Below are 23,097 nucleotides of genomic sequence, written 5' to 3'. Positions count from 1 at the left end.
GGTCTCTTCTCCGAAACAAACGGAGCAGGTGATTTAAAACCAGTAAAAACACTAAATAAAGACAGACAGACATTTGCAGGCATGTTGCAGACATTCAGTTTTTTTAGCAGGAAACCTAAAATACCCGCAGACGTCTCTTCCTTCCCAAGACAAGCGGATCCAGTGATTTAAACCAGTAAGAACACTGATGAAAGCAGTTTCATGTTAAAAAATACATGTTTTGCCAATGCTCTCATCGCTTAGGGGCTTCTAACTATGGTGGTCTTTGCGAAAATGCAATTGTTCCTATCTAGAGCCAGTGTCTGGTTTGTCGTTCTGATCTCCTGTAGAAACATGGCAGTGCAACATAGCGATCTCCGGAGACGAGGACCCACTTCCTGTGTAGATTTTAATGGCTTATTCTAAGGTCACTAAAACACAATTCTTATTTTCAGGTGATTTACACTAAGGTAAACATACTTTTATTCCATTTCTGCCAATATATCCCCCTAAATCCTTCACACTGGACCATTAAAAGGGAAATGAAATCACTTTGATCTCTATTGGCGATTGTTTTCCTGACACAGTGAGGCGGACACGGCTTGAATGATAAAGAGGAAAACCTGTGGAGTGTTTTGGCCTCATTGAATAGCAGCTTCATGTTAATCAATAGGACTGAACACATCCCGCCATCAGCCCATACGCACTGAACCTTTTAAAATGTTGACACAGAGCAAATGTTTGGTTTTTTACGAGCCCTCTCCGAGCATATGCTTTTAGCCGCCGCAGTGATTTGTTTGTTTGTTTAAGTATAGCCATGTGATTGATGCTGAGTCACTAGAATTAGATTGCCTTGCTGTATATTTTTGTAAATAATGAAAGATGATGCTGAATATTTTACTAATGGGGGATAATAAAAGTCGTTTGTTTTATTTAGGCCTTTCGTACCTGCCAAGAAATCTATTTCTGCAATTAACCTGACACTGGGGCACACATTCCTCACATCCCCCCCCCCCCCCCCCCCCCGACTCCTTTCCCTCCCCATCTTATCCTTTCGCCTCCTCCCTTTCAATGAGCTGCATGATAACAAAGCCATATCCGCATCTGTTCCACTCTCCTACGTAGATAAGGAGGGCAGTTTTCACCCCATCAGCCTCTCTCACTGATTTGGCTCGAAGCCCTTCATTGTGAAGCCAGAGAGAGAAGCGTGGAAATAACACGCAGATGGGGGGGGGGGGCTCACTCTCATCTCCGCTCTAGTGCTTCTGTAGAGGATGAAGTTATTGAATTTGTCTGCACTTTGATGAGCGCTGTGGGGATATTGTCACTCACCGATGTAAAATGTTTAAATTATTAGCATTTTTTTTTATTTTCAGAGATATGCTCCAAATCTTCTGCCTCCTTTGTTCTCTGGGTGTGTACAAGCACCGTTCTCTCATACATACCCATCCAAGCAGGCAGTCAAATCAACCACATCATAATAACTTGGGTACAATTTGTACAAAGTTTACCTAAAAACTTCAGTTGTGTGTTCAATCATGAGCCTTCTAGGCTTACAATTTAGCTGCTCACCACTTTTTAATATTTGATCTCACCTCTTTTCCTGCCAGTATACAATGCTGGGGATTTACATAAAGTGGAGAGTACTGTTCTGCTAAAGGAGGAATAAAGGGGCTCATGTTCTGGTATAAGCAAGAGTCAGATGGTGTGAAGTAATATGTCAAAGGGGAACACTACTCAAGAATTCCTTTGTTCTGTGAGAGATCAATATTTGTGAACATGAAGTTGCTCCCAAAGCTGGATGTTTAAAGAGTGAAGCAGAACTAGAGAGAGAAAAAAGTCTAATGACAACAAAAGAGGGCATAATGAAAAGATCTCAGTTCATCTTAGCGAGCCAGAACATCTGATTCATCCATATGTTTGATATAAATAAACCCTCCTCGTTTTGAATTGTCTCTGCCCTTAAGCGAGTGTGTAATCTTTTCTAAGCGACGACAAGAGTACAATTCCCTGAACCACTGACTTATTTTCACTCTATTAATATTTTGCCATGAAAGTGCAATCATCCGTTTAGCCTGTGATGAGCAGTGCTCTGAGAAAACAGAAGGAACTCGGCGCTGGAGTTTAATTGTATTTATAAAATCCTTTTCATCTCAAGTCTCACCTCTTCTCTAAACTCATCTTCCTGCGCTGCAGATTGAATACCGGAATATGTTGACATTACAAATTTGAGTCTTATTTTCTTCATGTCTGGCTTCGACAGACACTTGATTTTACTTGAGTGTTTTTATGTGGGGGGTTTTTTCCTTGATGTTTCCTCACAGCCCAGCAGATGAGTAGCGCTTCATCAGCACCACTCGCCATGTTCCAAATATGCTCTAATGAATGGATTAGAAACTGGATGGTATTTAACACTATACACATACAAAAATGTGTATTGTTACAGTATTTGTTCAAGCAATTCTTTTGTCAGTGCTGAGGTTGCTTTGGCAAAAATATTCAAACTGTTAATTCATTACCTTACCTTCAGCTAACTATTTCAGCTATTGATCCATTACTTTAGTTAACATTTCCAACTATTACTTAAACTGTTTATCCATTCACAGCTATGGGGAAATTAGAGTCACTGTGGACTGTGGGAGGAAGCCGGAGTACCCTGAGAAGGGCTCCCCACCCTGGGTTTGAACCTGGAATCATCTTGCTGTGAGGCAACAATGCTAACCACTGCACTGCCGTGCCACCATCAAAATTGTTCATCCTGTAGTCATAACTGATACGCTTTTAGCTAATTCAAGTGTTCATCCGTTACTTGTAACTTACTATTGCCTCTTCATCCATGACTTAAGTTAACTATTAAAACTGCATATCCATTACTCTTAACTGATTTTATTTATCTGTCACTTTTAGCTATTTCAACTATCCACTACTTCCAGTCAACTATTGACCCTGTTTATCCATGACTTTTAACGTTTTAAACTATTTATCTATTATTTGCAACTATTTACTGTTCATCTATTACTTCATTGAACTATTGAAACTGTTTATCCTTTAATTTAATTGATTTAACTATGAATCCGTCACTTTCAACTATCTCAGTGTTTAAACATTGCTTAACCATAGGCTATCAACTGCCTACCCAGTACCTTTTAGCTAATAATGTCAGCCGTTTATCCATTACTTTCAATTGACTTTTAAACCTGTTTTTTTTAATTAATTGATTTAACTCTTTCAGTTGTTTATCCATTACATTAGGTTAACTATTACAACTCTTCATCCATTACCTTTAATTATATTCAATATTTGTCAGTGACTTAGCTAACTATTTTAACTGTTTGTCATAACTTGTAGCTAGCTATTTACTATTTTTCCGTGATTTAAGTTAACTATTAAATCTGTTTATCCTTTAATTTAATTGATTTAACTACGAATCCGTTACTTTTAACTATCTCAGTGTTTAAACATTACTTAACTCTAGGCTATCAACTGCCTACCCAGCACCTTTTAGCCAGTCAGCCACTTATCCATTACTTTCAATTGACTTTTAAACCTGTTTTCCCATTAATTTATCTATTTCAGTTGTTTATCCATTACATTTGGATAACTATTAAAACCCTTCATCCATTACCTTTAATTATATCCAATATTTGTCCAATATGTGACTTAGCTAACTATTTTAACTGTTTGTCATAACTTGTAGCTAGCTATTTACTGTTTATCCATTACTTTTAACTGATTTAACTATTCATCCGTTACTTTTAGCTATTTCAACTGTTTATTTTTAACTATAAGTTAACTTTTTTAAGTGTTCATCCATTATTTGTAGCTAACTGTTAATTGTTTATCTATTACGTTAGTTAACTAGTAATACTGATTATCCTTTAACTGTTTTAACTATTTATCCATTAATTTTAGCTATCTCAACTGTTCGTCCTTAACTTTAAGTTAACTTTTTCAAGTGTTTGTCATTACTTTTAACTATTTCAGTGTTCAAACATTACCAAACTACAAGCTACCAACTGCCTATCCAAAACCTTTAGCTAATTATTTCAGCCATTTATCATTACTTTTAATTATCTTTTCAAACCAGTTTTTCATCATTTTAATTCTTTAAATTGTTTATCCATTACTTTCTATTAAAAATTTTCATCCATTACCTTTAACTATATCAAATATTTGACATTAACGTTTAGCTAACTATTTTAACTGTGTATCTGTTACCTCTAATTGTTTCAACTGTTTGCCCATTACCTTTAGCTCACTGTATTAATTGTTTATCCATTTACTTTATATTTTATAAAGTGTATATATATGTACATATATATACTTTATATATAAAAATTTTTTTTGTTTTTTTAGTTAATTGAGTTAGTTGAGCGAATAACTTGATTGCAAGCACCAGCTTGCAACTGCATTAGTACCCTGCGGTGTACAAGTAACCTCCTCCTGTTAGGGATGTCAGACTGTTTATTCAGAATAACATAGATACTATTTAAGCCCATTTGATTACATGCCACCAGTGAGGGTGTGTGTTATCTATGTGTCTTATTTCACAGCACGGTGGAAACATACAGTACATTATGGATTAAATCAAAGCTTACCTGTGGTGTCAAAGTGAAGGCGCCCCCGATTGGGATCAGGCACAGCTGTCCCAGATCTGTGAAAGAGGAGCTTTACAGTCTGCTGAGTGGTGTGCATCTGCATACTCATTCAAACAACTCCAAATTCTTAGACTCTCCTCGCAGAGCATTACACATTGCTGTCAATCAGCCTCCTCTTCTCCAACACCCCCTCCTCCTCTGTTTGCACTAAAACGAGGAGGAGATCATTTATTCATGAAACCCGGCATCTTAAACCAGCATTTCTGACTGATTCTGATTCACAGGAATGAGGGGATATTATTAGATACACAACTATGCCCTAATGGGGCAACATTTTCATTCCCAATTTGAGATTGCACCCCCAGCTCCCTCTCTCATTTCCATAGCAGCTACAGTGTCTCAGCCTAGTAAGGTTATGGCTGTCACTTTTTGCAAACATTTGCAGAACACAGCTGTGTGATATTGTGGATCGGGTAGATGGTACATTCGGTAGAAGGTTGGCTATTAGACAGTACACGTAATTACACACGTCTTTGACAAAGTGATGGAAATACTGAGTGAATCATGACGTTTCATAAGCCCTCTTGAGCCCTGCTGCAGTAACATGGCAGATTTACTATGATAGTGTTTGTGAGAGATAATTAGTCATTCAGTTATTACTGAACCATTACTGACAGTCATTCTGTCTTAAGAGGATCGTGAATTAGCTCATCGGTCTGATGATGAGATTCTTGGAAACCACTCAATCATTTGATGTAACCTGATGCAACGCCATGTATGGAAGAAATGTCATGATGTCAGCTGAGTGAATCCAGTTGCCTGCAGTTCAGCATTTTACTTCTGCCATTTAGTATTAGTACTTTCACAAGGTAAGGAGACAGATTTTAGAAATAATTGTTACAAATGATGCAGCAGAGGCTGAGAAATCCTGACTAGTATGGTTTGAGTTTTAAAAGTGCTGGATCCTACGTCTCCCTTAATGCAACTCAAAAGCATCTTTCCTTAGACTAATCCTACCTGGTAAACAGCTGTGTCTTTTTAACTCCATGCCTCTGTTTGCAACACAGGATTTCTGTTATTAATTTGTAATCTCGAAATCCAAGCAGACATAGCCCTTATGACATCACCAGGCTTTGGCTCTCAGACTTTAGAAGTACTACTCCCCATGATGACTAAACTGCACCTAATGGATAAAATCGCTTGAGTGCCCCTTTAATCAGTCATTTTAAACTCAAAGAAGGCTGTTGTGTGCAGGCTCCAATGATTGCAGGTGGAAACAAGTGAGTACTTTGTTATTCCTCTTTATCCCCAATGGGACATAAGGGTGCACTGAGGTTTTTACAAACAAGTGAGTGCTGGCAGAATTATGCATGAGAACATGTGTTGTTCTGGGAGCAGTGACATGAATATGATAACCACACTGGCATGAACACTGTGAACTGAAAGAAGCTTTTATTGAGCTCATGGATCAAGTGATATTAAAGGATAATTATATAACTTATATAATTCTATATTTTCTCTTATTGTCAACAAACGCCATGTAAAGACCACACTAACAAAGAGCTGAAGCCTGATTTGGCTTTACACGTCATTGTCGTCCAAAAGGTACACTGTGTTTTATCTCATATCAGTCATCCTGCTGTCACTGACACTAGTGTGAATCCACGGCTGAAAATAGTCCACAGTAATCGACCTACGCAGGCTTCCTCTGGTGCGCATATCCCTCCATGAATAAGGAACGTAAGAGAATATGGTATATGCAGATTTTCTCTCACTCTAATCCTTATGTTCGATTTATGTGAATGTGTAAAAAAAAAAAAATCTTGTGGGTCTCTCTGGGTGACACCCTAGGCAGCTGCCCATGTCGCCTATAGCAAGATCCGCCACTGTCGGCCCCCAACAAGTGTCCAGCACAGAAGCTTTAGAAGTCGTGTAGTGTTGAGAGTTGGTTTTGGTCTTTTCATAAGAAAAGTAAAGAATATCTCTGACCTTATCCTTAAGTTGCAGCTGGGACCAAATGAATGATTCTGTCCTTTAAAATAGCAGCCACGGGTGCCAACACGGAACATTATCGGTTCAATATGTCGACCAGTTTAAGTCACTTTGTAAGCAGTGGTGTTCGTGGTTTTCTTCAGAGGCTCTTGTAAAAGGAATAAAGTGTCAGTTGCTCCAGTGGAGCAGCTCAGCAGCCTCACTGTGGAGGACTGCAGTCGTTGGAGCATCTCTAAAGTGTAAAATGTGTGTGACTGTCACACAAGGTGCAGCAATCTCAGAAAACTTTACCCATGTAAAAAATACATGATTTAAAATAAAAATTAAAGCATAATAAGAAATAGGAACTGAAGATTTTTAATCAGCAGAATCACCAGAAAGACTGAAATCAGTGAAGGCGTACAAACACAGCACTGTCTATTCTTGTTGTTGCCACAGGAATATTTATGAAATATCTATTGGAGTGCTCACCCAGTGATAAATAATCCAAAGCTTGCAGAGGATGAGGGAGACAGTGAGTGAGCCATGTCGCTCTTCACACAAAAGCTATTCTGTTTTGCTCTCAAACAAAACTCAAACGCTGTGGGTGGAGAAAATCAATCTAGTCAACCTAGAGAGAGAAGGAATGAGAACCGTGAGAGGCTTTGATTATTGTGATGGACTTAAGTCAGCTCTGCCAAAGCCACTTCATACGTCTCCACTGTTTATCAAATCAGAAAAGTATTTGCATCACATTTTTCCCCACACTTGTGGCTGCTTGGAAGGGAAATTAGCAGAGGCACCAGTTTCCCCCTGGATTATCGTGAATTTGACATTTTGACGAATAGATGTATTTTCAGAGAAGCCCACGATTCAATCCGACAGACACGTAATTAATTGAATTGCAGCTGTCAAGAGCTTCAGTGAGTCAACAGAGCTGTCTGGGACAGATAGCCTCTGTCCACTACAGCAGCTGAGGAAAAACTCAGCAGTATTAACAGAAGCAGTAGATAATACAGGATTTAGATGACTGGTGCCCTGTGTTTCAGACCTAACCCATAATAAAAGACACACCACGACCATAGCAACCAGCCTGTGGGAGCGCTCAGTCAAGGTTCCTCAAAAGGAAGCACGTGGCAGGCGATTGCATAATAACTTGCATCAGCAGCTTGTACTATTCAGCGTGGAGTTGCAAAAGTATAGCTCGCCTTGAAAAATGAACACATGGATCTGATGCAACAGGAGAAGGCTTATGATAATATGCACTGCGGATAATGATGGCTCCGTGTTTTGTGATGGTGTGTTAGGTTTGTGTGCGCAGAGTAAATGTTTGGGAGAGTGCTTTTAAATAAGACATCAGGTCCAGTGTAGAAGAGCAACTTTCTGTGAGTCACATCTTGATTTTCAGTTACACCCGTGTGCTCAGTAGATGGTGCTGCGTATCTCTGGAGAAACGTCCCTCTCTTCCCCATCACATCAAACATGTTCAGTTCAAAACAATAAAAAACTAAACTAGATGCCACAGGGGAGATGTCAAATTTTGTTTCAGAAGTCAGACATGCCCACAGGTTATCTTTAAAGTTTTTTATTCAATAGATGCAAAGAAGTTTTTAACTGCAGCACAGTGTCTACTTACAAATATCATAACTGGATAACCCTAATACAATATTGGAGATGTAAAGGGCTGTGTTGAATCTGAACCAGATGGAAACGCAGACTGCGATAAACCCAAAACATCAACAGAGTATTCATATACAGCTGAGCATAAACAGCATGAGCACTACTTTGCATATAATGCCAGCGTGTTACATAACAAGTAGACAATTGAGTTGCAGAGGTCTTTTTTACAGGATTGGCACTCTTGGCAGCTTAATGATTAAGAATCCCCAAATCGCACATCATACACTCGAGAGAGACGTCTTATTTTAAACAAGGACTTCGGAAAAAAAACACAGCATACACTCGGCTTTAGATAAACAATTTTCGTCTGGTGGCAGAACATAAAAAAATACATTTATATGCACTGTAGTACACATCAAAAAGGAAGGCTTTTAAGCTTTGTTGCCATCTTGTCATTTTTCATTTTCAAAACAGCAAACATAAAACCGACGTAAGAAGTTTCATTTTTTAATTTATTTCTTCCTCTGACTGCACAACTACAATTGGATACAAAAACTGGTGATGTGTGTTTTGCCGAGCAACACTTGAAGGATGCTGACAAGCACACAAAGGAGAAAGGCAACATTTGCGACTGCTTCGCTGTCTCATAGCTGCTGAATGCAGTCAGAGCTGTCAAGAGCTAGAGTTGAATGATTAATTGTGACTCATTAAATAGTTTGTGAATGTAACATATTGGTGTGTGCGTGTGTGAGTTGAGCTTTTCAGGAGTGGGTCTATCTGCATCAGGGTATTAGCAAAGCTTCTGTGGGGCTAGACGTGTAGCAGTGAAATGTGGAGGTCAGTTTTGGCTGGAGTGTGGCTCAGTACTGGACACTGCTGCGGCTTCAGCCTCACGATGCATTTGGCTGAGGTGTTTGATGAGGCTCTCCAGTTGAGGGTTTCCCCCTAACTCCTTGACGAGGCGGTAGGCCTCCTCCTCCAGGTTCCGCAGAGTCTGACGAGCGTAGGCGAACGAGCCAACCTTCTCCAGGTAGTCCACACAGTATCGTTTGATGTCCATGTTCTCCGTGCGCTGCCTCAGGATGTTCTGCACCTGGGTGCTCTCTGGACGCGACCATATGGCATGAATGGTGAGGAAAGAGAACTTGCCTTCAGTCAGGTCCTCACAGAAGCTCTTGTTCTCAGAGTACTCACGAGAGCTCAGGTTGCAGTAGTCGTCACGAATCTGGAAGAAGAGGCCCAGCGTGTCCAGGAGTGGTTTCAGGTCCTGTTTCCAATCAGAGAAGAGCTGCATCAGGCCCACAGCCAGACCGAAGAGCCCTCCAGTTTTCTGCAGCACCATGTTGAGGTACTCCTGCTCAGTGGGACAGGTGTAATTGTCCCTCCAGTGGATGTCCAGGCCCTGACCACGGTGCAGCTCCAGCAGCTGCCGGGTAAACACTTGGACAGCCTCAGGGTGCTCCAGGGTCAGCACCTTCTCTAACCCCAGGAAGTAGACGTAGTTGGCTGAGTTGATAACGGAGGGGATGCCGTAGATGCTGTGGGCCACAGGGAAGCCTCGCCGCAGCTTGGAGCTGTCCTCGATGTCGTCTATGAGCAAGCTGGCGTTGTGCAGCATCTCAGTCACCTCGATGATCACCTGAGGATGTCACGACAAATTAAATCATTTAACTATAAGATTATATAAAAAGCAACAATGCATAGTTTGACAATTATTGTGCTCCATTTCACCGTAATTCAGGTTTTTATTTTGTTGCCATACTAACTTGCAGTAACTGTTACACTGATGCTTGTGCAGAGAAAACTGCCTTTCCCTACTCCTGACTAACACAGACAGTAACAGGTTGTCAGGGGGTCTATGTAAATTATGCATTACAGCTTGTATACAGCAGAGGGTGCCATGTCTACACTCTCGCCTGCACTGCTCTAGTGAGAGTCTTCGTCAGCAGACAAAATTGTTGCTGAGACAAACCAGGCAGTCATTCAGAGAGAGAGTTCAGCAAAGGTTGACTCCACACTGGAGCTGTTTCAGATTCACACTGTTAAGAAATTACAGGTGACACTACGGGGTTTAGCGCAGTTTTACCTGTTCTACAGAGAGAATAAGTTGTGTTAGTGGACAGTGGACAAACTAGCAAACAGCCATGATAAACGTCCTCAGTCCCTCAGGAGGAAATATCCAAAACTGGCTTTGTTTCAGCTCCATGCTCGACACAAAACAGCCAGCGCTGCCATCAGGTGTCTGCTGTCTTGTGCTGGCTGTGCAGCCTGCTGGAGTGCTCTGCTGATTTAAAAGACAAGTGGTGTGGCCTGGTAATGAAAGCTGTTTGTATGGGGCTGGGGAGTACAAAGAGAGGCTCAGTGGGTCAGGCAGATGGCCAAGACTGGGCCAGTTGAGCAGTTTATCCGGCAAACACAACCTTTCCTTCGGCAGGGTCCCGACACTCGCTCACCCTGCAACCTCAGTGAGCCACTCACAAGAGACGGGGGTGGGGGTTTGTGGGTAAAGCTACAATGAATGCACACATGAAGGAGAAAATGGAATATTGTGCAGCCAAAAACATACTCGAGGATTCAAAGGTTCGCTGCGAACACTGAATTACAATTCCCCGTGAGAATAAAGGAACAAGGATACAATCAAGAAGACAAGATTCGAAGCCTTGAATAACAACAGCAGTCATCAAAGCCAAACACACGCACCAAAAACTCACGTTTTGGACTTTGAGTGTGTGCAAGGAAACAAATTAGTCAGACTGTCGCTGTGTAATTCTGCCATTTAAGTGCAGAGTGCCTTCACTACTCCGCAAGACTTCATTGATTAGCACCAGAGGTTACTGATGTAGAAACTCACTCTGTTTGCCAAAGCTACAATCAGTGACCCATTAAGAATGCAGAAGCTCCTTCACTACAAGCACGTGCACTGAGTCCAATAAATTGAGGGGAAATAACTCTGAAACAGACGAGTCAGTTATGTGCGTGCATAATCCAGTCACACTCAGGTGGTGGTTTGCACCTACAGTAATCCCTCTGAGTCAGACTGCGGGACGGCTGAAGTCTGGCCAAGGTTTTAACATGGTCATCCCACATGATCACACACCACGCCTACTGCATTGTGTCATGCAAAAATGCTTTCTCATTCATCGAGAACAGAAGTCTTAGTGTTAAAAAATATGACTAAATATGGCAGATATCCTAACACATTTTATAAAATGCTACGCACAGCATAATCTTAATCTGGGATTTATGTATTGTGTGGTGTTTAAATCTTGTTTGTTGATGCTGTGTCCCTGCTGTTTGTCTTTGCCGGTTGTCTTGTATTGTTTTTGATGCTGTGTGGTGAAGCTGGAGACAATTTTCCGTAACTAATTAGGAGACTAATACATGCTTTTCCTGCAGTGTTTTATAGACGTAACACCACTTTCATGGTCATCATAAAAGAAAAAGAAAAAAAAAAAAACTTTTCATGAAAACAAACTACGCAGGATTTTCCTAAAAAGAATGTACAGACTCATACAGAAGTAATCCCTCTCAGTCATCACTCAGGGCCCACTAGAAGTGTGTGGTGGTGCATTTTTCTGCTTGTATTTTCTGATTATGGGCAGGTAACCCCACAGCACTCAGGTGAGGTAGTGTCCAGGTGCCTGACCGTAAACACCAGGCATCCAAGAGACACAGCACTGAATGCAAATATAGCGAGGCGAAACACCAAACGAAGGTCAATCAAGCGTTGGCTACTACTTTCACTTTTGCTGGCAAGCGTGTTTACAAACACTACCAATGATCCTGCATTGTATACCTTTAAATAAAGCACTTTTAGGGAAGCGAGAAGAGAAGCTATTTTAGGAAGGTGATATATTTATGAGTATGGGTATTGTTTAGGCTGCTATGCACTTACTAAACTGATCACAAGATGTGTCTGGCTATCTATTGCAGCCAAACTATTCCCTGGGAAAAACCCTGCACCAAAAATGTACAACAAATGTACTGTCTATCCTGATCCAGGCGTGACTGCTGGTGTGACTGCTGTCTTAAAGAGATAACTTGTATTATCATTATACAATCCAGGAGTTATGAGTCGCTCCATGTATCTTGTTTGATATGCTAACCTGCTACCCAGTTCCCTACTTATTTTCTAATGGAGGCGGCTACATTATAGTCACTCTACATCAGTCACATTAAAACCTACGAGAGGCTCTAAGCCCAAGGCGTTCTCATGAATGACACGTGTTCTCAAAGTAAAAGACAGAAGACAGTATATAAAGGCTAACCTTTCGACATTGTCACAAAGAATAGAGCACAGTCAGCGAAAGGTCGCGAAGCAACTGATGTGTACAGAGGGAATTTCCCAAACCTCCACAACCTGTTCTGTAGTACAGCGTAGAGAAGCACATATGGGGGTTTGATGAAAAATTCATTGCCAAATGAATGAGACAGTGTGCCACTGTCACTGCCTCCATCTATCTGAAGGCACGGTTGTTTCCATGGCGGCGACTTCTTGGCAGCAGCGTGCTAATGATGACGAGAGCTGAGAGGAGTGCTCTCAGTCTGCATGATGGGTTCAGCAGGAGTTTACAGAGCTGCTGCATGGAGGGAGCAAAGGGGGGAGACTGAGGGAGTCATGGGGGGGAGAGGGTTCTTTGATATGCCAAACAAGGAAATCCTGTCTAAAGTGGAATTATCAGGAGAACAAAAGTAGATTTGAGCACAATCTGCATATGAATGTGGGCCATATGAACTGGCAGTCTGCAACTCTACGAATCAAAAACTGATCAAATTCTGAACACTAAGGCAACATGTCATTGAAGCCTCGAGGAGCATATGTGCTGCTGAATTGGAAATGTCAGCACTTCAGTCGAGAAATGTAGCAAGATGTAATGTGAAAATAATCAAAAATGAATGTTGAGTTGCTCCTTTAATACATTTTGCATATTGAGTTAATTCATCTGCAGACACACAACCTGCTGTAATAGCAGCAGTGTGATTAAATACATCCCTACTGATGCAAAGTGAGAGATGGATGCTGTAGCAGGAGGAGGGCTGACACGACAGGATTGATTTATAATATTTAATAATTCCTCAGATGAGACTGACAACTTTATTACTCACACAAATGCACCTATTTTTTTCTCTTTTTTATTGAGGCCTGAAACCAGTCATCACATTGGGGGAGGGCTTTTATTGTACACTGGACGATGAAATGACCACAGGAGACAACCCTGTGACCTCTGAGCTTTGCGGCAGTACTAGGATTCCTCTACTTGGGGAGGGTTTATAAAACATTCAGGACAAAGGGAGACCTGTTGAACGGCAAATCTAATGAGACCTGACAGGCTCAGCACTTAGCATTCTGCACTGCGAAAGGCATGTAGATTCAGAAAATACAGTCTCCGTATTTTCATTACTGGACACAGGACCAGTATTCAGCCGCTGCAACGTTAATGCTATCAGTATAATAAGGTCGACGGCCTGATCTCTCCAAGTGGACAGCGGCGAGGGTCCTGCTCAATAAAACCAATAAATCCTAAATGGCTAATTAGAAATTAATCTGGCCAAGGAAAAGCAGGAATGCCAATCAGCCCCGCGATCTGTACAAACACTTCAATATGTCTGCTGCAATCTAATCAGGCAGCATCCAAGAATGTGTTACAACAACACTGTAATGGATGAGTGGAGGCGTAGGTTTGCCTGGGAAGCTGTCTGTGACTTGAATCATGCTAATCCTTTGCTCATAGAGGTGATCGGGAACACATAAGGCTGAAGAAGCGGTCGTCTCTCACAGTGGGTACTGTATACACAAACAAACAATCCCTAAATGCTGCCAAATATTTCCTTCTTACTACCATTCACTGCACCATCTGGGCTACACTGTACAGTAAAACAATAGCCTACACATTTTCATTCAGAAAGCAGAAACTAACACTGATTTTAAGGTTTTCTTTACAGCGAGATAGTGCTGCCATCATACTGTGCTGCAGGATCATTTTCCCACTACAAAAATAAAGTTGAATTCATGTAATATTAGCAGCAAATAGAGGCTGATATGAATACAGATACTGTGAAGTGAATTCAGTAAATTAGGTCATACACATTTTGGCTATAATGCTTTTATCTACACATACTGATTTACACCTGTCGCTTGGCACGTTCCTAACCCAAAACAAATTATTCTCTTTGGTGCAGAGGTTAGTAAACTGTCAAAACATACCAATACTAAACAGTCAAAACACAACAACCCACATATTCTGAAAGCCTTTGATGACTGTGTTATGTTTCCGATGTATAGCTCTGTATGTATTTCGTTTGTACTGTAACCAACAAAGGCATCGTTAGCTTGCATTCTTTTACTTTCCTTTTGTTTTACTTCCTTTTGAACATAATATTGAGAAGTGCTCTTTATGATATTATTAAATAAAGTTATTATTATTGTGCCACGGCTGAGCAGCTTGAAAGCCCTGAGTCATGAGTCATGAGACATCTTGAAATGAAACACTAGATGAAACAGCGACCCTGTCAGAAAGTGCCTATTTAAAAAAGAAGAATAGAGAGCAAACAGTGTTATGAATACATCCACAGTGGGCAGGACGTCATCGGTGTCACAGTCTGAATGATACTTCAGGATTTGGAAAGGAAAATACATTAGTGGCCCGATCAGTGATTTTTTTTTTTAAACAATATTAACTACAGGTATTTTCATGTATTTCATTTGTTAAAAGGCAGAATTTTTATGTAAATTTTTCCTTCATTATTCAAGTTTAAAAGGAGCTCCGCTGTGCTGTTCTTGGAGCAGGGACTGCATCATAAAACGGCCTGGTGTAGAAGTGAACACAGTATAAGATGCCCTCATCTGACAGTGCTTGGTATTCAGTCACATCAAACATCAACGACAAAGCCTGTGATGGGCTCGGTTTTTCCTCCAACTGGTTAAAAAGCCATTCAGCGGGGCAACGCAGGATCTTTCTGAGTGGCTCTGCAAAATTTGAGACGTGGGCTGCAACTCAGAGGTTTGGATACTGGCTCAGGCACTGAGCCTTAAAGCAGTCAAACCTCACAATCAGTCCCTAAAGACAGTTAGCCGATTGACAACATGTAACGCGGGCTGGCTCCCTAATGGTAAGAAATCCACAACAAATTATCACCAAACTCTGCAGCTCTCTGGAGCTTTTAGATTCTTGTCTTTTGGGCCCCTTTCCTGTGTGGTTTGCAACAGCAGCAAATGGCAAATTTCAGAAGAGAGTAAAGAAAGAAAAAAAGAACCCACTGTACACAACCTGCTCAGCACCAAACCACAGACAAACTTGGCAACTAGCTGATAAAGACAGTCCAACATCTAGCAAGCTTAAACTCCAGGTGCCAGATGCATAAATCTCTGCGTAGATTCAAGACAGAAATATACGCATTCCTTGTGGCAGATTTATAAAGCTGTGCACACACCTAATTCTGTTTTATAAATCTTGATTGCTGTTGTAGTTTGCCATAAATGTATGCAGAAACGCCCTTAAACATGTTTGTACGAATACTTGTGCCTGCTCCACCTCTCATTAGACTTGTCAATGAGGAATATGGCCATGAAAGGGCAATTTCACCAACTGTGTCGCATCTGCGAGGTTCTCCAACTGTGCCAGAGCAGCTGTCATTATGCTCGGCTGTGGATATTTGCAGCTTCCGTATCACTAATTCATCACGTTTCTGCACACCGTCATCGTGGTAAAATCTCAATCATCATTATTATTAAACGTCAGAAGGACGATCAATGAATCACTCACAGCACTTATGTTGAAACTGACTTCATAAAGTGCTTCACAGGATTAAATGAAACACTCACTAACAGGGAGATGAATGCAAATAAAAAATGATGATGAATAAATTCACCTGAAGCTATCTCATCTAAAACAGAATTGTGAAGAATGTGTGAGGTGCACACAGTCTTCCTTCGTAAATACTAGTTTATGTGTGGGGGAAAGGCACACACATGGTTTTTGTGAGTAAACATCGTTTGTGCATCTGGCCCCAGATATTGTTCTCAGCCACAAACCAAAACTCTGCTGAATGTTTAAGTGAACAACATGTTAGCTTGTTTTAGAGTTCTTCTGCCCCCTGGGTTTAACACAGCTTTAGCATTTGGGCTATACTTTCCTTCCTCTAGACAAACTCTTTAAAAGTCAGTATACACACCATTGATTTGTGTGGAAAAAAAAGGCATCTAATTTCAACATTTCATAAAATCAGCAGTAAGGAAAAGCTGCACATCATCAAACAAATACAGAAAGAGGTAAGTGTCTTGTTTTGCCCACCTTTTTCATTTTATTCCACTTGATCCTCAGCTGCAAACTCTAAACTCCACATCCAAGCATTGCATTTACATTCAGTTAGGAACGACCCAGCTGACAGAACACTCTAGTTGCATTACAAAATAAATTGCCTATTCAGAGTAAGTGTAGCATGATTTCCCCTTCCTGGGCCTGTCTATGACAATAAACATCAGGCAGCTCTGAATGGGAAGAGGCTTGACATGGCTGATTTCTCACCTGTAGTTTGTCCTCTGGGACATTGAGCCAGTGGTTAAAGGCTTGGGATAGTTTTGTCCTCACTTGCTTTCCTGTGAAGAGAGCAGACGACAAAAGTTCAAGGTTTAATAGTCAAAGACTTGTGTATTGTTGTATGTAAAGAAAAGGGAAGAAAGATAAGTCAATCCTTCACAATGACTATTGTTGCAAATCATCAGCTCAGTCTGTGCACTTCACTTACTTTGCATTTTGGGTCCTTATGTAATAGATATTTGAGAATGCACACTTTGAACAGGTCTACAGTAACACAGCTGGTGTGTGGTAGCTACATGCTCCCAGAGAAACTTAACTTTAAAGTGTTTTCATGTAACAAATAAATAAAGTGATTAAGTGACTTAAGAACTTGTGTTTTATTGTCATAATTTTACCCAATATAGCAGCCAGAAGTGGGACCAAGTCTTTCTTTTGCAAGTCACAATTAAGTGTAGAGTGAAAGCACTTAAAGCAACACTTACTTTCTGGAAATTTTACACTTTTCTTTGTTTAGGGCTTTGGAGGGAGGAGGAGTTGCAGGAGGAGGAGGATGGGACTTTGGAGGGAGGCGGGAGTTGTGTGCTGTGCTGTGTGAAATGCAAGAAAGGTAAGAGTTGCCTTAAGTACCAAGTCAAGACAGGCATGTCCCGCATAAAGTCCCTTTTCACGACTGACAAGTCCCAAGTCAAACTTAAAGTGTTGAGGCCTAAACAAGTCATGATGCGCTCATCGCCAAATGTAATGCCATTTTAACAACAGATTAATAATATATTAAATTTACAAAAATCCTGAATGCTTTTTCCAAGTTTGTTGGAAGCTATTGTGTCTCCATCTGTAATTTTTAACCTGCACATTTTGCATACTGAAATTAATTTTTCTTGACTACAGCATAATTTTTATATGCAAATAAATCACCTTTGGTATCATTTTCCAGCTAAAGCTCAGTAACATAACATTAGTTCTTCAGGGTTCTCTCCTGTCACTTGATTAAATGCTGTTGGATTGGATCTGGAGAATTAAGCGTTGACTTGCTGAAATGAATAGCATTAATGTCAGTGAATTAGGAAATTTAAGGAAATGAATTGATGCCACTTTTTTAAAAAGAAGAAAAAAATATTTGTAATCTTTGAGCTTGGGGGAACATATCAAGTATTTTCAAGTCACAAGTCCAAGTGAAGTCACGAGTTGGTGGTAAAGTTCAAGTCTTTTTTGATTGTTGGGTGACTTGAGTCCACACCTCTGACAGCAGGTAGGCATAACACTGATCTCATCTTCACTATTGTACAGAGAGTTATGCAAGAAACAATGACAGTAAAATAACCTCACACAGTTTTTAAAATATCTCAGCCTGGCCTATCACAAGCAGTTATCTAAAAGGTCTAAATAAAGAGAAACTCTTTATTTATTTTACTTGCAAAGCTAATTCTCAGTTAAACTCACAGGTCAGCCTGAGCACACAGCTGTTAGGGCAACAGTGGAGGTGGGATGTGACCTGACTAGAGTAACTGAGACGTCATGAAGAAAAAGAAACAAAGAAGAAAAGCCCTGTAGTTGGTCTAACTGAAGCACAGGAAGTTTTCTGTTGTTCAAAGACCTGGTTTAGGGCTTGTTTTTCTTTGAGCAAACTGGACTATGTTGTAAAGCCGTTTCCAGCTGAGAGCTCACATCTACAACCTAAACAGTGGCAGGGATGAGTACAATTTCATGCAAACCTATAGGGTTGTTTGCCAAAACTATGATAAATGTTTCAAGGGTAAAACACTGAACGTCTGTAAGATGATAATCTTTTCTTACGAGCCTGAATGACACAGTGACACTGCAAAAGAGAAACATCCCAACTAACAGAGACCCTTAGGACTTGTCCTATTTACCCAAAATGAAATTCTGGTGTTAGGTCAGTCACTTCTCCACTGACAAAAAGTGACCAATCAAAGCTGAAGAAGCAAATAAAGAGTGTCTCATAAACAGCTGCAAGTGAGCAGAGAAATCAGACTACAAAAACATGAACAGAACTATGCACAGCTTGCTGATTTCTGTGTATTCAAATTCTAAAACTGTTACACTTTATTACCATTTGGAGTCATCAACGTGTCAAATACAGCCTCATATATGAGAAAAAGAAATTGCCAATGTGACATATCAGTTCATGTTCAAATGATTGTCTACCAACTCTGCAGTGTAATATTAAAATGAAAACCATATAATCTAGGCCTTTACCATAGTGACACCATACAAATTTGTAGCTTAACTTTTATATTAATCAGATGCCACAATTGTGCTCCAATGCTCAGTGTAGCTCAGTTAAAAACTAACTGAATACCTCACAATGTGTGACTTTAATGCTAATTCAGTTCAAGTCTACTTGACACAGCAGTAACACACACACACACACACACACACACACACGTATATATATATATATATATATATATATATATATATATATATAAAAAACACTTCATTGAAATTAAGCAGCATCTCCTAGTTACACATAGCTAGGTGTTAGCCTTGACCAGCAAGATGAAAAACACTCATCTTATGCAACATAAACTTTATGTCTGCTGTGTGTGTACACTAGAGCCAATTCATCACATTCATCATTTCAGGCATTTCGCTGATGCTATGATCCAGTGTGACAAACAAGAAGTGAGCAGGTCCGGGCTCAGTGTCACTCTAGAGCCTTGTTTACACGGATACCGATATAAATAAAAACAGATTTTTATTTATCCTGTATTAAAAAAATTCCAGGTCTACAAGATCAGTTGTGAAAACAGTAGCTTTTGCTGCAATTAGCATGCCAGGCCAGTAGGTGGCGATACGCCATATGTCAAACACCATAGAACTTCCTGCGCATGCACAGTCATTTGTTTTCCTCTTGGCGCTAGTGATAAAAACGATGATAAACAACATTCTAACCTTATATAGCATAGTTAGCTGCTATTCCCTTACTAATATAGTGCGTCTTCGTGCACCGATGTAGCGGTGATGTTGATGCAGCAGTGCTAAATTCAACTGTAAGCTCGTAAGTAGTCTCAAAAGTGCTAACAAAACGTAAACAACCCGGCATATATCTGCCATTGTTGTTGTGGTTACTGGTCGCCTACTGGGCATGCGCGAACTGGGTTGCAACATCATCATTTTCCAAAATCTTCATCTATCCTGTTTACACGTCTCCACAGAAACGGATATTTTTAAAAACTTTCACTTTGGAAGCCGTTTTTGAAAATCTCCGTTTTTGTTGAGAAAAACGCTGGTTACGTGTAAATGATAGGTGCAAGCGCAAAGATATATACCCGTTTTCAGAAATATACGGAACCGTAAAACAGGCCTTAGGGCTCATCAGCAGTATACATGGCTTTTCATGGCATTTAGCTGCATGCCTCCATACATGTCTCCTCCACCCCTCTGCAGTCACTGACATGGAAAAAGACTCACCAGGTAGCTGCAACAAGTACTTGTATGGTTCCAGGAGAAAGCGCTCAGAGGCGGCTTCCGAGGCGCCATCCATTGTTCAGCTTTGTACAAATCTACATTGAGGACAAGAAACATAAATAAGTTAAATAGTAATGGTGATATTATTGAGCTCTGATAGCACCAAATGTAAAGCTGGCTCTTAACCGACAGATTAGGGAAGTGTTGAGTAGACTGACTTGAAGGAATTGCAGAAAGGAGTGTGTTGACATGACAGGAACAATGTCAGACTCGAAAGCCATCTTGATTTAAGTGACAAAATGCAAAATGCTGCTACGCACTTAGCAGCAGAATACAGAGGGACTGTGTGGGTATCATTCATGAGTGATACTTCCACGCTTTTATTATAATAGCCCTTTAAACAAGCACACAACTGAGACACAAATGCATTGAGAGCATAAAGCGAACAAATGTGTTGTTTGTAAAGCTTTACATTCAAAGTGCTGCAACTCATCTACACCAAACAAGAAAATTTGAGGTTCTGACAAACCTAAAGAAATATTTCAATGATGTAATGCATTGTGTCAGACCCATGTGCAGATCCGTGAAAAATGTCCTTGTGCATGGTGACACACTGATCACATGATTGGATAAGTTTACAAAAATCCCATTACTGATAACTCACGGGAACTGGTGACGAGTGATGTAGCAATAAAAACAGAAGAGTTAGGTTGTCTGACAGCTAGTGATCACACTAAGAGAAATCCCTCACAAATCATTTATCTTTTACATTAAATGGCACTTTGGATTTTATTTCCTAAAAAGGCCCACACTAGATCATTTACAACCTGTCACATCAGAAGCATCTATAAGGCTATCAACCTAAAAAATCTTGAGAAAATATTATTAAAGAAGGTAGCCATTCACTGCAGCTCAGCTTGTGATCAAATGTTAACATTAACCTCACATTAAAATCAAATTATGTGACTGCCAGGACATTTTCTATCAAATAACACAATGCTGCATTCAATTTCCACAAAGAGACAGTGCAATATTATATCAACAAGATGTGATCTCTTGTCACGCAATATTATTTGCTGATGAGTCATCATTGCTTTTCTAGCATGTAGATAGTTACTGGTTTAACAGGTGCTGTGTCTAACACAGCCCTGCAGCTGGTAATTGGGTGTACAGTTCAATTCCCCACTTTATATTATTTGGTGTGACATGGAAAACAAATGTAAAACAAACACACATTTTTATCTTCGTCTTATCTGCAACAAGTGCCTAACTAGTAGAATGATCATAATCTAGGTCATTTTCTATCAAATGTGTCAATTTCACTTTAAAACAAAACCATTACTCAGTTCAGTTTATCTATTTCAGGGGTGTCGAGCATGCAGCAGCCAGAACCAGCCCTCCAAAAGCTCCAATCTGCCCCACTGGATGCACACTTAATATTAGATGCACTTGTGAAAGCCAGGTTTCAGGAGCAAGTTATAAAGTGAGCAGCCTGCTTCATGTTAAGTGCTGCTGCAGGGGGGTTTTCCACCCTGACCTGTATACAGTTCTCTAAAAATGTTTTACTTATTATGGTCTTATTTAAACATACTGAATATTGTACTGAAGTATTGCCAGTCAGCCGCTTTGGTAAAAATAGAATCTATTGCTAAGGCACTACAAAAACTTTTGATACGTAGTTGGTTTGTAAGGCAGAGGATAACTTAACTTGCTTCCTCAATAGCTTCCATTTTAGTTTGGTGTGGTGATGCCAGCATTTCTACACATGAGTAGCCTGACTGAATGTAGAAAAATTGAGACATATTGTTGAAATTGCACTTATTTTTTTAAGACATCTCAGGCTGTTTGTCATCTGTTTTAAATGGATTGTGCTTTTTTGTATGTGCTTGTAACGTTACTTCTTTACAGGAGAAAATTTGTAAGTTACTTTGCAATGGGATTTCCAGTTTATGCTGTATGTGGCACATGAACTAAAATGACTGTGACACCCCTGATTTATTCCATATTATCACTTTGGATTGTTGATATTGAGATTCATTCAAAAAGCCTGTGTAAAGTATTCAAAAAATGTTGAATTTTAAGGAAGGACAGGTTTTTGTGAAGTTAAATTTTGCAGGAACTTTTCCCATCATGTTGACAATGTGTATCCCTTTAAGTGGAAACTTAAACAGCATCAATATATATTTAATTACACAGTGACCCACATTACACACACACATACACACACACACACACACACACACACACACACACACACACACAAAACTAAATTGCTGCTGTAACATATAGACAATCTATTTTTGAAGTGTTCTTAACTCCACCCACCTTGGCTGCCGCTTGTCAGTCTGCTGACTTGCCTCCTGTGTTCCTGTTAGCCAGGCTGCTAGTTAGCTAGCATTAGCAGGCTAACAAAACCGCGCCGGTAAAGCACCGCTGGCTATTTCTTTCATTCTTTTTCAAAATAAAAACTTCCACTTCAACGCTGGTCGACTAGGGCACGCGATACCACCGTCACATCCACACATTCATACCATTTTTAGGTCCGTGTGTTACTGGCCAATTCACCAGATGCTATGCTAAGCTAATAACGTTACTGCAACGCAGAGCACAGACACTTTTCAAGACAGGCTAGTTATGATGAGCCACCTATATATGCTCCAGTGTCGTTACAGAGCACGCGCAGAGTGGGTGCGGAATGTAACATGGGTGCCTCATACGTTGTGTGTTGCAGTTAAGTTTTGACATTGCCCGGTAAAAGCTTCCGGCATGTAAGGAAATCGGAAAAACAAACATACGTCTCGTCGGGACAGCCCGTAGTACATATCGAACACACACATGTGCTCTAACACTGGGGGTTGTAGTTTTTCAGCAGGTTTTTTTTTTTTTACCTGTATTGTCAGAACAACCCAGTGGGATTACTGCTTAGTACACAACAACACTGATACAGTAAAGCAACTTTT

The 23,097-nt window shown here is 40.3% G+C and overlaps 1 protein-coding gene across 2 annotated transcripts; it reads right to left on the bottom strand.

Annotated features, from left to right (window-relative positions):
• Positions 1 to 8,117: 8,117 nt before the first annotated feature.
• Positions 8,118 to 22,758, bottom strand: ggps1 (geranylgeranyl diphosphate synthase 1). Of its 2 annotated transcripts, XM_078176161.1 has the most exons (5): positions 22,463 to 22,758; positions 20,141 to 20,232; positions 17,188 to 17,292; positions 16,694 to 16,764; positions 8,118 to 9,807 (listed from the first exon to the last, which is right to left on the bottom strand). In XM_078176161.1, the coding sequence occupies exon 5, from the start codon at positions 9,784 to 9,786 to the stop codon at positions 9,007 to 9,009; it is 780 nt and encodes a 259-aa protein (XP_078032287.1). In that variant the 5' UTR covers positions 9,787 to 9,807; positions 16,694 to 16,764; positions 17,188 to 17,292; positions 20,141 to 20,232; positions 22,463 to 22,758; the 3' UTR covers positions 8,118 to 9,006. The 2 variants fall into 2 exon arrangements, with proteins under 2 accessions (XP_078032287.1, XP_033468387.1); XM_033612496.2 differs by lacking the exon at positions 17,188 to 17,292 and having other exon boundaries at positions 22,463 to 22,756.
• Between the last annotated feature and the right edge of the window lie 339 nt (positions 22,759 to 23,097).

This window comes from Epinephelus lanceolatus, chromosome 17 (assembly GCF_041903045.1).
Source record: "Epinephelus lanceolatus isolate andai-2023 chromosome 17, ASM4190304v1, whole genome shotgun sequence".
Taxonomy (NCBI): Eukaryota; Metazoa; Chordata; class Actinopteri; order Perciformes; family Serranidae; genus Epinephelus; species Epinephelus lanceolatus.
The sequence above is the reverse complement of the archived record's forward strand: the minus strand, read 5'-3'. Positions and strand labels throughout refer to the sequence as shown.